General features: G+C 41.6%; 1 protein-coding gene across 4 annotated transcripts in view; it reads left to right on the top strand.

Annotated features, from left to right (window-relative positions):
- The window catches only part of LOC122560658 (dynein axonemal assembly factor 8), a 97,052-nt gene that overhangs the window by 29,910 nt on the left and 54,026 nt on the right, over positions 1–13,116 (top strand). For 3 of the 4 annotated variants that reach the window (XM_043711536.2, XM_043711543.2, XM_087997848.1), the window contains 3 exons: positions 2,706–2,874; positions 8,936–9,124; positions 9,950–10,144. In XM_043711536.2, coding sequence (XP_043567471.2) covers positions 2,706–2,874; positions 8,936–9,124; positions 9,950–10,144 — 553 coding nt within the window. The remainder of the gene's footprint in view (positions 1–2,705; positions 2,875–8,935; positions 9,125–9,949; positions 10,145–13,116) is intronic. The other variant, XM_087997847.1, reaches the window with a different exon arrangement.

Raw genomic sequence — 13,116 nt, forward strand, 5'->3', positions numbered from 1 at the left:
CCTTGCCTTTCCAAATACATGTACATCCTGTCCCTCAGGATTCCCTCCAACAACTTGCCCACCACCGACGTCAGGCTCACCGGTCTATAGTTCCCTGGCTTGTCCTTACCACCCTTCTTCAACAATGGCACCACGTTAGCCAACCTCCAATCTTCCGGCACCTCACATGTGACTATCAAAGATATAAATATCTCAGCAAGAGGTCCAGCAATCATTTCTCTAGCTTCCCACAGAGTTCTAGGGTACACCTGATCAGGTCCTGGGGATTTATCCACCTTTATGCTTTTCAAGACATCCAGCACTTCCTCCTCTATAATATTTTGCAAGGTGCCATCATCTATTTCCCTACATTCTATATCTTCCATGTCCTTTTCTACAGTAAATACTGATGCAAAATACTCGTTTAGTATCTCCCCCATTTTCTGCGGTTCCACACAAAAGCTGCCTTGCTGATCTTTGAGGGGCCTATTCTCTCCTAGTTTTCTTTTTGTCCTTAATGTATTTGTAAAAACCCTTTGGATTCTCCTTAATTCTATTTGCCAAAGCTTTCTCATGTCCCCTTTTCGTCCTCCTGATTTCCCTCTTAAGTATACTCCTACTGCCTTTATACTCTTCTAAAGATTCACTCGATCTATCCTATCTATACCTTACATATGCTTCCTTCTTTTTCTTAACCAAACCCTCAATTTCTTTAGTTATTCAGCATTCCCTATACCTAGCAGCCTTTCCTTTCACCCTAACAGGAATGTACTTTCACTGGACTCTCGTCATCTCACTTCTGAAGGCTTCCCATTTTCCAGCCATCCCTTTATCTGCAAACATCTGCCCCCAATCAGCTTTTGAAAGTTCTTGCCTAATACCGTCAAAATTGGCCTTTCTCCAATTTAGAACTTCAACTTTTAGATCTGGTCTATCCTTTTCCCTCACTATTTTAAATCTAATAGAATTATGGTTGCTGGCCCCAAAGTGCTCCCCCACTGACACCTCTGTCACCTGCCCTGCCTTGATAATTGAGAACAGACCGATGGGGTGGTAATTAGCCAGGTTGGATTTGTGCTGCATTTTGTGTCCAGGACAAACCTGGGCAATTTTCCACATTGTTATACTGTATTGAGTTTTGTGGAAAGAGCAGAACATTAAGATTAATTGGATAGTTCCTCAAAAGTTAGGAGAGGTATGATGGGATGCATGATCTATGAGTTGAAAAGCCTGAAGACTTTCCATTTCTCAGACGTGATCTTTTGGGCATCTTTCCTCACCAATGATACCTGTTCTTTCATCCACTAAGGTTCTGAAATCTGGAATCCTCTCCGAAACATCTCTACACCTCAATGTTCCTTTCCTCTGCTAAGATCCTCCTTAAACGCTAACTCTTTAACTAAGTGTCCAGCTACCTCTTTTACATTTTTTTAGCTGTTATTCAATGCAAAAGGTGCAGTTTAATTGAAAACCATTATAGTTGTGTTTAATGCATCAATCACTAATTACATCAGTGACTTGTTGCTGTTCAATGCAGTGACTTTCAGGAGTTCTTCAGTCAACAGACCACTCTTTTTTTGAACATAGACCATGATTGATGGTCAGCTGACCACCACAACAGTGCCTAAGTTTGGCCTTGTGCCATACATAAAGGAATAACTGGATAGAGATTGATTTGAGTTTGATGCTGTTGTACCTCAGTGTCTTCTTCCTCAGATAATTAAATCCTGGTACAGAAGGAGGCCTTTTCTCCTTTGACCAATAAATAAAAAACCTATGTTTGTGACAAATAATAGTCATTGGACACTAATCTTCTCAAGGTAAATTCATGATAGGAACACCTCACCCCTTATGGATTTAATTATTGCTCATTTGTAAATTGGATGTAAATATTCTGTTGCCAGTTGTGAAACTATTTGATTTAGAACATAAGAAATAGGAGCAGTCAAAGCCCATCTGGCCCCTCAAACCTGCTCTGCCATTCAGTATAATCATGGTTGACCTTTGGTCTTAGTTCCATTTTCCTGCCTGGTGCCTTCTTATCCCTTGATTCCCTAGGAGATCAAAAATCTTTCTATCTCAGCATGAAAAATATTCAACAATGGGACATGCTCAGCCTTCTGGGTAAGAGAATTCTAAAGATTCACAACCCATTGAGTGAAGAAATTTCTCTTAAGTTCAGACCTAAATAATTAGCAGTTTACCCTGATACAGTGTCCCTATTGTTCTATTTCTTTGGTCAGGGAAACACCTGTTAGTATCTACCTTATCAAATTGTTTCACAATCTTGAATGTTTTAATTATATAACTTCTCTTGTAAACTTCAGAAAATATAGGCCCAATGTACTGATCCTTTCTACAGGACAATCCTCTTGTCCTTGGAACCAATTTAATAAACATACCTCCGATGCAGGTATATCTACATTTAGAAATGGAGACTATGGCTACACTAAGAGTGGTTTGTTGACTGAAGAACTCCTGAAAGTCACTGCCTTGAACAGCAAAGTTCAAAATAATTGTTGCAAGTTTGACTTATTTTCACTATCTAGTCCCCTTGTAATAATTACGAAAAAGCTATTTGCCTTTCTAACTGCTAACCATATCTCTATGTTAACTTTCTTTGTTTCTTGTAAGAGTGCACTCAACCCCCTCTGAATATCAACATTTATAAATTTCACTCCTTTTTATAAAGATGCTGCTTTTCTCTCTATTTCATTTTGAAACAGTAATCCATGTTGCAGGCTGCAGCCAAATGACCAAATGCAGAGGGAGTATTGCAGAAAAGAGCAGCAGAGACGTCAGCGGCTGCATAGGCAGCTGGACAGCATGAAGCCCTTGAAATCTGTGACAGGAATGCAGTGCGGCGCAGATGAAACACCACTCCTCTTCCATCCGGTTAGTGCAAAGGAAGCACAGCATGGAGGCAACATCACATGTCTTCCAACAGTTAGAGTGAAAAGTACAGCATGGATGAAACACCTGTTCTTTGATTTTTTTGCACCCGGTCAACACTTTTAACTAAAGCCTATATGAGCACATTTTTTAAAATAAGAGCAGGAATGGATTGGTATGGAAACAGGCCCTTTGGCTCAACAATTCCACACTGACTCTCCAGAGAGTAACCCATCCAGACCCGTTTCTCTGCCCTATATTTACCCTTGACTAATACACCTAACACTATGGGCCACTTAGCATGGCCAATTCACCTGGCCAGCACATCTTTGGATTGTGGGAGGAAACCCACACACAGACACGTGGAGGATGTACAAACTCCACACAGTCACCAAAGATCCATATTTCTTTGGATTTTCTTTTCACTGTTACATGGATCATGTTTAATTATTATTTTCCATTTTTAAGCACTTATTTATATACCAAGACTGCTGCACATGCAAGAGCAAGAATTCCTCTACCTTACACCATTTTAATGAAAAGTGCATACTAGAAAGAGTATATAGAGACAAAAATAGATTTTCAGTTTTCCTGTTCATGACACTGTCTTTGTGACTGTCTGTGAATGTATGTGGACACGGAATTGGAACAGAGATGCAGTGTGAATATAAACTTGAGGGTGACAATGTGGAGTCAGATGCTGGGCAAAACTTTCAACCGAAGATTCTGCTCAAATGGCAGGGTGATGTCTTCCTCGGCAGCAAAATGAATGTTCATATGGTTAGCTTTTGGACTGAATTTTGCATATATCCAATTTGGAATCTGATTTAGGATTGTTATCCAATTTATGATAATGGATGAGATAATGAGTCAGGATTGCGAATGAGACACAGGTTTTAGAATGCACTTGGCAGGCTTCATAGTGGCTGAATGGAGATTTATGCTGTGGTGACTCAAATGTGCTACTTCATAAGGAAATGAAAGGGAGTCAGGGAAGATCTGTAGTCATAGAGTCAAAGAGATATACAGCATAGTGACAGACCCTTTGGTCCAAATCGTCCATGCCAACCAGATATCCTGAACTAAACTAATCCCATTAACTAGCATTTGGGTCAAATCATTCTAAATCCTTCCTATTCATATACCCATCCAGATGCCTTTTAAATGTTAAAAATCACACAACACCAGGTTATAGTCCAACAATTGGACTTTCTTTTTTAAAATGTGCGTATATAGGCTTTAGTTAGAAGTGTTGACTGGGTGCAAAAATGTTTGGAAGTACAAGCTTTCAGAGCACTGCTCCTTCAAAAGGTAGCTAGTTGGGCAGGATCATAGGGGACAAAATTTACAGTAAAAGATCAAAGTGTCATACAACTGATGTGATGTATTGAACAAACCTAGATTGCTGTCGAGAGTGTTGTGCAGGAAAAGCACAGCAGGTGAGGTAGCATCCAAGGAGCAAGAAAATTGACGTTTCAGGCAAAAGCCTTTGATCAGGAATCCTTTGGATTTTCTTTTTACTGTTACATGGGTCATGCCTAATTATTATTTGCTTTTGCCCAAAACATCGATTTTCCTGTTCCTTGGATGCTTCATGACCTGCTGTGCTTTTCCAGCACCATAGTCTCAACTCTAATCTCCAGCATCTGCAGTCCTCACTTAAACCTAGATTGCTGTTAAGTCTTAATCACTTACAATGGGTTGCAGGTTTCAGTTCATTAATATGTAAATCCCGGAACATCTTTCAAGTCACATTCCCGATATAACTTAAGGTTTTCTCAAAAAAACAAGTGACATCTCAGCTCAGACAATGCATTAAAGATATGAGGTTCGAGTCTGTCTGTATTCCAACTTTGAGTCAAACTGGTTCTCTTTCTAAAGTATGAATTTATGAAATGTCACATGGACTGACTGCCTACAGATTATATACTTTTGAATAAAATAGAATGAATGTGCAAGCGTGGGAATGGGCGGCACAGTGGTTAGCACTGCTGCCTCACAGCACCAGGGACCTGGGTTCGATTCCAGCCTCGGGCAACTGTGTCTGAAAGAGCATGTATGAGAGAGGATCTGTGAGAGTGTGATCGTCTATATATGTGTGCAAGAGTGTACACTGTAGTGAGGTCACCTGTAGTGTGACATGAACCCAAGATCCCGGTTGAGGCCATCTTCATGAGTACTGAACATGGCTGTCAGCCTCTGCTCGACAACTCTGCGTTGTTGTGTATCCTGAAGTCCACCTCGGAGGACGATCACCCAAAGATTCGAGGCCGAATGTCCTTGACTGCTGAAATGCTCCCTGACTGGGAGGAAACATTCCTGTCTGGCAATTGTTGAGCAGTGTCCATTCATCCATTATCGTAGCACCTGCTTGGTTTCACCAATGTACCATGCTCTGGGGCATCCTTACCTCCAGCGACAATGTCGGCCAAGTCACATGAGTACCTGCTGCGCATCTGGTGGATGGTGTCCCCATGTGTAATGGTAGTATCCATGTCAACATGGTGGCATGTTTTACAGTGGTTGCCATGACAGGGTTGGACCTGTTGGACTATAACCTGATGTTATGTGATTTTAACTTTGTCCACCTAGTCCAACACCAGCACCTCCACATCGTGGCTTTTAAATGTTGTAATTGTACCCGCCTTCACCACTTTCTCTGGCAGTTCATTCTATACGCACACCATGCTCTGTATGAAACATTTGCCCCTTAGGTCCCTTTTAAATCTTTCCCCTCTCACCTTAAACCTATGCCCTCTACTTTTAGACTCCACTACCCTGGTGAAAAGACCTTGACTCTTCACCCGATCCACGTCCCTCATGATTTTACAAACCTCTATAAAGTCAGCCTCAACCTTCAACCCTCCAGGGAAAAAGTCCCAGCCTAATCACCCTCTCCCTATAGCTCAATCCCTCCAGTCATGGCAACATTCTTGTAAGTCTTTTCTAGTCCCTCTCAAATTTAACAACATTTTTCCTCTAGAAGGGTGACCAAAATTGTACACAGTACACTAAACGTGACCTCGCCAGTATCCTGTACAGCTGCAACATGACATTCCAACTCCTACACCTAGTGTTCTGACCAATGAAAGCAAGGTGCCAAATGCCTTCTTCACCACTCTACCCGTAGTTATGCTTTCAAGGAACTATGCACCTGCACACCTAGGTCTCTTTGTTCAGCATCACTCACCAGGCTCTACCATTAACTGTGTAAGTGCTGTCCTGGTTTGCCTTACTAAAATGCAACACATCGCATTTATCTAAATTAAATCCATCAGCCACTCAGCCTATTGGCATATCTTATCAAGGAGGTAAAAACAATGACTGCAGATGCTGGAAACCAGATTCTGGATCAGTGGTGCTGGAAGAGCACAGCAATTCAGGCAGCATCCGAAGACAGGCAAAATCGACGTTTCGGGCAAAAGCCCTTCATCAGGAATAAAGGCAGAGAGCCTGAAGCGTGGAGAGATAAGCTAAGGAGGGTGGGGGTGGGGAGAGAGTGGCATAGAGTACAATAGGTCAGTGGGGAAGGAGATGAAGGTGATAGGTCAGGGAGGAGAGGGTGGAGTGGATAGGTGGAAAAGGAGCTGGGCAGGTCGGACAAGTCCGGACAGGTCAGGGGATCGAGTTGCTGGAGGTTAGAAGCTAGGATGAGGTGGGGGAAGGGGAAATGAGGAAACTGTTGAAATCCACATTGAAGCCCTGGGGTTGAAGTGTTCCGAGGCGGAAGATGAGGCGTTCTTCCTCCAGGCGTCTGGTGGTGAGGGAGCGGCGGTGGAGGAGGCCCAGCACCTCCATATCCTCGGCAGAGTGGGAGGGGGAGTTGAAATGTTGAGCCACTGGGCGATTTGGTTGATTGACACGGGTGTCTCGGAGATGTTCCCTAAAGCGCTCTGCTAGGAGGCGCCCAGTCTCCCCAATGTAGAGGAGACCGCATCGGGAGCAACGGATACAATAGATGATATTAGTGGATGTGCAGGTAAAACTTTGATGGATGTGGAAGGCTCCTTGAATCCTCCCACTTCCTCCAGACCAAACGGGTAGCCATGGGCACACGTATGGGCCCCAGCTGCACATCGACTAATATCATCTATTGTATCCGTTGCTCCCGATGCGGTCTCCTCTACATTGGGGAGACTGGGCGCCTCCTAGCAGAGCGCTTTAGGGAACATCTCCGAGACACCCGCGTCAATCAACCAAATCGCCCAGTGGCTCAACATTTCAACTCCCCCTCCCACTCTGCCGAGGATATGGAGGTGCTGGGCCTCCTCCACCGCCGCTCCCTCACCACCAGACGCCTGGAGGAAGAACGCCTCATCTTCCGCCTCGGAACACTTCAACCCCAGGGCTTCAATGTGGATTTCAACAGTTTCCTCATTTCCCCTTCCCCCACCTCATCCTAGCTTCTAACCTCCAGCAACTCGATCCCCTGACCTGTCCGGACTTGTCCGACCTGCCCAGCTCCTTTTCCACCTATCCACTCCACCCTCTCCTCCCTGACCTATCACCTTCATCTCCTTCCCCACTTACCTATTGTACTCTATGCCACTCTCTCCCCACCCCCACCCTCCTCTAGCTTATCTCTCCACGCTTCAGGCTCTCTGCCTTTATTCCTGATGAAGGGCTTTTGCCCGAAACGTCGATTTTGTCTGTCTTCGGATGCTGCCTGAATTGCTGTGCTCTTCCAGCACCACTGATCCAGATATCTTATCAAGGCCCCACTGTATTCTAAGATAATCTTTCCACTATTCACTATACCTGTTTTGGTGTCATCTGCAAACTTACTAACCATATTCACATCCAAATCATTTACATAAATGACAAAAAGCAGTGGACCCAGCACTAATCCTTGTGGCACACTACTGGCCACAGGTTTATCAAGCAACTCTCTATCACCTCCTTCTGTCTTCTACCGTTAAGCTAATTTTGTATCTAATTGGCTAGCTCCCCCTGATCCAATGTGATCAAACCTGACAAATCAGCCTACCATGCAGAACCTTGTCAAACACTTTACTGAAGCCTATATAGATAACGTATACTTCTCTGCCTTCATAAAAGCTTGATGTGGAGGTGCTGTTGCTGGACTGGGATGGACAAAGTTAAAAATCGCACAACATCAGGTTGTGGTCCAACAGGTTTATTTGGAAATACTAGCTTTCAGAGCACTATTCCTTCATCGGGTAACCAATGGGGCAGGATCATAAGACACAGAAGTTTTGGCAAAAGATCACAATGTCATGCAATTAACACGATATATTGTTCAGACCTAAATTGCTGTTAAGTCTTTCATCTTTTAGAATGGGTTGCAGGTTTTAGTTCATTAATATGTAAATCCCAGATTAATTGCATGACATTGTGATCTTTTACTATAAATTCTGTGTGTTATGATCTGGCCCCACTAGTTACCTAATGAAGGAGCAGTGCTCTGAAAGCTAGTACTTCCAAATAAACCTGTTGGACTATAACCTGGTGTTGTGTGATTTTTAACTTCATAAATGCTAATCAGGTAATTAGCCATAGTTCACAAAATTAGCCATGGATATACCTCATTGTTAGAGTGAGGTCTTTACAGTATGTACAAATTGAGAGGCACCATTCCACATTAAACATGGGGAAAGGCTTAGAGGCAGCTCCCCATGAATTATCACAAGCTGTACAGACATCAAACTCCCACTGTGGGCATTATTTTGCATCACACTTGCCATAAAGTCAGCCAAGCTAATTGATCGACATAATGTCTGTCTGAACCCTTTCAGCCAATGACTACAGACAGCTACTCGTCATGTAAGGATGACTGTTTTCCACCTCCATTTTATGGTCAGTTTTCATTCCTTTCAAGAACAAAACCTTATATTTGAAAACACTGCACGCACGATACAATAGTGAGGCACCCAATAATTGAGTTAAATGAGGTCTCATGCTACATGGGAAATACTAAATAAGAACTACTAAGAAACCAGAGTTTTAAACAGGACTCCCAATTTCCAATGCTGTGCAATCTAATTCCATTTAAAGCTTGAGACAGTTCTGAGCAATTGGCTTTTTCTCTATTCTTTATTTACAGGAGGCCTCCTATTTGCCCAACATCAGCACCTTACTTCAGAAAGGAAGAAGTGACATGCTTCTACTGACAGTCCAACTCTCCAGCTGTGGCCAACTGACAACTAGTGGGCAGCAGGCTGGTCACTTGCTGGACAGTATGATGACCACAGTCAACTTATATAATGCATTGGTGTCATGGTTTCTTTCCCTGGTGAGTTTCTGGCTAAAAAAGAACAATCAGGTATTGAACAAAAATAGAAGTTGCTGGAAAAGCTCAGCAAGTCTGACAGTATCTGTGAAGAGAAATCAAAGTTAACATATCGGATCTGATGATCCTTCCTCAGAATATGGGAAATACTAAATCAGTTGTGAGAAAGGGTTGCTGGATCCGAAACGTTAACTTTGATTTCTCTTCACAGATGCTGCCAGACCTGCTGAGCTTTTTCAGCAACTTTTGTTTTTGTTTCTCATTTACAGCATTCGCAATTCTTTCAGTTTTTAATCAGGTTTTGAAGTATGGCATTGCTAGGTGTTTGCAGATTATGGTTGCTGAAAATGTGTTGCTGGAAAAGCGCAGCAGGTCAGGCAGCATCCAGGGAACAGGAGAATCGACGTTTCGGGCATAAGCCCTTCTTCAGGAATTCGAAACGTCGATTCTCCTGTTCCCTGGATGCTGCCTGACCTGCGCTTTTCCAGCAACACATTTTCAGCTCTGATCTCCAGCATCTGCTGACCTCACTTTCTCCTGCAGATTATGGTCTCTAACTAGACATAACTTTAACTTCAGTTTCTTTCACATAACCCCAGTAGCAGTGCTTTGATATTTCATAAAGAACTTGTTTAAAACATCAATGTCATTTTTTTAAAAACAAAAGAAAAACTAATTTTATTGTGTATTCTCTCCCATTCGAGTGTTGTAGAAGATAGCTGGCTTCAACATGATTACTGGCTGAAAAAAATCCATGTTTTGAATGAATTTATATATCCACCTTCTGAATATAATGCATTTATAAAGAAATGTTTTCATGTTGACCAGGTGCCAACTCAATTACTTGCTGTAAATAGATTACACGGAGACTGTGGTGACATTGAGGTGAAGGCACCATTTCAGGTGCTAGGAGTTCAACAGGCATGGCAAGAAGATGGCCTCGCTCTTTATGTCTGTGTGGTGCCCGTGTCTCAGGTTCTAAATGCCAGTAAGATCACCTACAGTAAGAGCCGGAAAAACAAGGTTGGAATTAACTACTCACGTTATGAAATGTTGACTGTTCTTGTTCGCAATGTCAGTTTACCTGGACGATACTGAGTGAAGAAAATTTGGTACATTTAGTTGGCTTGTGCAGTAATATATGTAGTCCACAAGTTACACCTCTCTCCTCCTATCTTAGTCTTCAAAACATGCAGGACTGTCAGGTTACTTGGAGGTGACAATTAGCTAGTATTCCGTTGTATGAGCAAGAGACCATATTGACAGAATGTAAACAGCACAAACACATCACGGCTAGGGAATCTTCACTTGTTTTCCCGAGAAAATGTCCAGGGTTGAATGGACAATACTGTGTATGGACGATGTTTTTCATTTTAAAAAATAAAGCAAATGCAATGTCATTTGACAGCACAAAATTCAGCATTATCAAAAAAAAGAGATATTATATCGAAGCTTTTTATCTTGCACATGTCAAGAAAATTCAGAAGTGCTACCAATGTAAAAGAAAACAACATTTATACTGTAAGAGAGGAGAGTGCTGATTGGTTGGAAAGTAAACTCTGATTAGAGACACATTCTGCATGGACAGTATATCAGTTAATGATGACTCAGAGTTAACTGCCAAGCTTTATTGAAATTTTAAAACAGGTTGGTTGTCCCTGATTGGTCAAGGCATTGCCCTGAGAAATGAACTAAAAATGACTGACACCTATTTTGTAGCGTTGTAATAGGCACAGTGTAACATGTTCTTTCTTGTTGAAAAGTATAGCACTCAGTTTATTAATAGCTCCCAGTAAACTCAGTTAGCCTCAAGAGTAATCTGACATTTACTGAGCACTTTTCAGGACCAAAAGTGATGGACTTAGGCTTGTTCATGACTTAACACAATTGTACAGATCATGTCTTTTTAATTGTAGACTGAAATGGGAAAATAACCATGTTAAAATGAGGACTGTTGAATGATTATCAAACATTCAATGTAAATGCCATTTACACAGCTGCAAATTGAAGCTCTACTCGAAGTGTAACTTGCAGATAAGCTAGAACTAAGTGCTGTGTACAATTGAACATTCAACCAGCCACAAGTAGCTGATTGATCTGTAGACTAGTGACCAATTATTAATACGAAAGGCCCTCTGCCTGGCAACAGCTATCTGATTGGTTCTCAGGCAGTTGAATAGCTATGAACAAGATAGGGAAAATCCATGAGACCTCCACCAGTTCAGGAGCTCTATTTTTAGCTTGAAGAAAACTGGTTTACCTTTCCTTTTTGCTGTAAGCTGTGACTTTTAATTTATAAAGTATAAATCAGCCAATGTGGAGATTATAGTTTAACTAGTAGAGTTATATTCCAATCCTTCATAATTGTTTAGTTGTAGCTGTAATCAATTTACTTGTAATAAATAGTAATTCCTGTTTAGTACTTAGTGTAAACTTTCTGTCAACCTCGTATAAAAGTCAGGTAAATTGTGCAATTTTCCATACTACTTAAAATCTTTAACTTTTGTGTTCAAGAATAGCAGAGCTTGATTGCTAGCGTGCAACCCCATTCAGATGAAACACCACATAAAGTGGGAAATGATCTGATGAGGACAGCCATTAACACTCAGGATGGATTTGATGAGCCCTATTTCAGCATCAGCCTTGTATGGTGATCACATGGCTTGCACAAGATTGATGATGAGGCTGATCCTATAGCATGTGATTTAGATTCTTGATTACCAAGAGGAAGAAAGATTATCAGGGATATGTAGGAATATAGAGTTGATGGTGATCTTATTGAATGGTGGAGATGGCTCGTAGGGCCAAATGGCCTACTCTTGTTTCTTGTTTATTATACTTGAATCCACAGGTGCATAAAAGAATTTCCTTACTTGTCCTAATGGACTCTACTGTACTCAAATTCATTTCTGAAACAGGGTCACCATATGAGCTTCCATTTCTCAGTGACCTAATTGAGAAATTGGCCATTGGGCTTTCTCCTACTATATACAGAAAACCTGCCTTCACGGTCAGTACTTGGATTGGGATTCCTACAGTTAAATGCACTGCAAGGTTTCTTTATTAGAAAACTTGTAAATAGGGCCCAAGTTCACTGTGCAAGCTGTATGCTGAAACAGGGCACATCAATGCCATCCTGTGGGGTAATGCATCACTGGTCAGTTCATTTCTTGCTGTATGTCACTCAAGCTCATGAATGGGTGAAAGGTATTGATCCTGAAAAGTTCCCAGTATACCTCTAGATCCCTTAGATGGATTAGGCCTCTCAAACGTTTGAGCAACAAATAAAGCTAACTCTGGTTTCTATACATACAGACACCACTTTGACTGGGACAACACATACATCCTAGGACAGGCAAAACAAAGACACACTTAAAATTCTTAGAGGCATGGCATTCTAACCTGAACTCCATAAATAAACACATCAATTTAGATCCTACCTGCCTTTCCTTAAAAAAATGAACCGGAAATGATATCGTCCACCTTAAGAAACCAAGACCTATAAATAGAGAGGCAGGACATAGAGAGAGCCTCACCAAAGACTCTCACTGATGATGTTACCTAGTATTTTGACGAAACGTCTGAAAACAAATCTTCAAGCTCAGTGAGCTAACTTACATACTTATCATCAATCTGAGCTACAAATCTTCTCAAAAATCGCTATAGCTAACTTTTTCATGCTGCACTTACGCAGTAGGAACCCAAGTGGTGTTTCCCATTAACAAGTTGTTGCATCAAGCCAAAAAGATGTTCTGCCAACACAAATGAATGATGTGGTATATAAATATCAGTACTAATATAATGCAAGTTATGTAGGCTGTATGTTCCAGGGCATTGTATCAAACAGCATATCCATTTAGCTGTTCACAACAAACTAGGTACTGACTGTACTTAACCCACCCATGTTTTCAAAAATCTGACACTAAGTATGATTCTGAGATTGAATAACGTTTGCTATATACAGATAGTTCTTCTATAATACAATAGTTGTGGTC

This window comes from Chiloscyllium plagiosum, unplaced genomic scaffold (assembly GCF_037043375.1).
Source record: "Chiloscyllium plagiosum isolate Xiang-an unplaced genomic scaffold, Cpla_swu_hap1 HiC_scaffold_20, whole genome shotgun sequence".
Classification (NCBI taxonomy): domain Eukaryota; kingdom Metazoa; phylum Chordata; class Chondrichthyes; order Orectolobiformes; family Hemiscylliidae; genus Chiloscyllium; species Chiloscyllium plagiosum.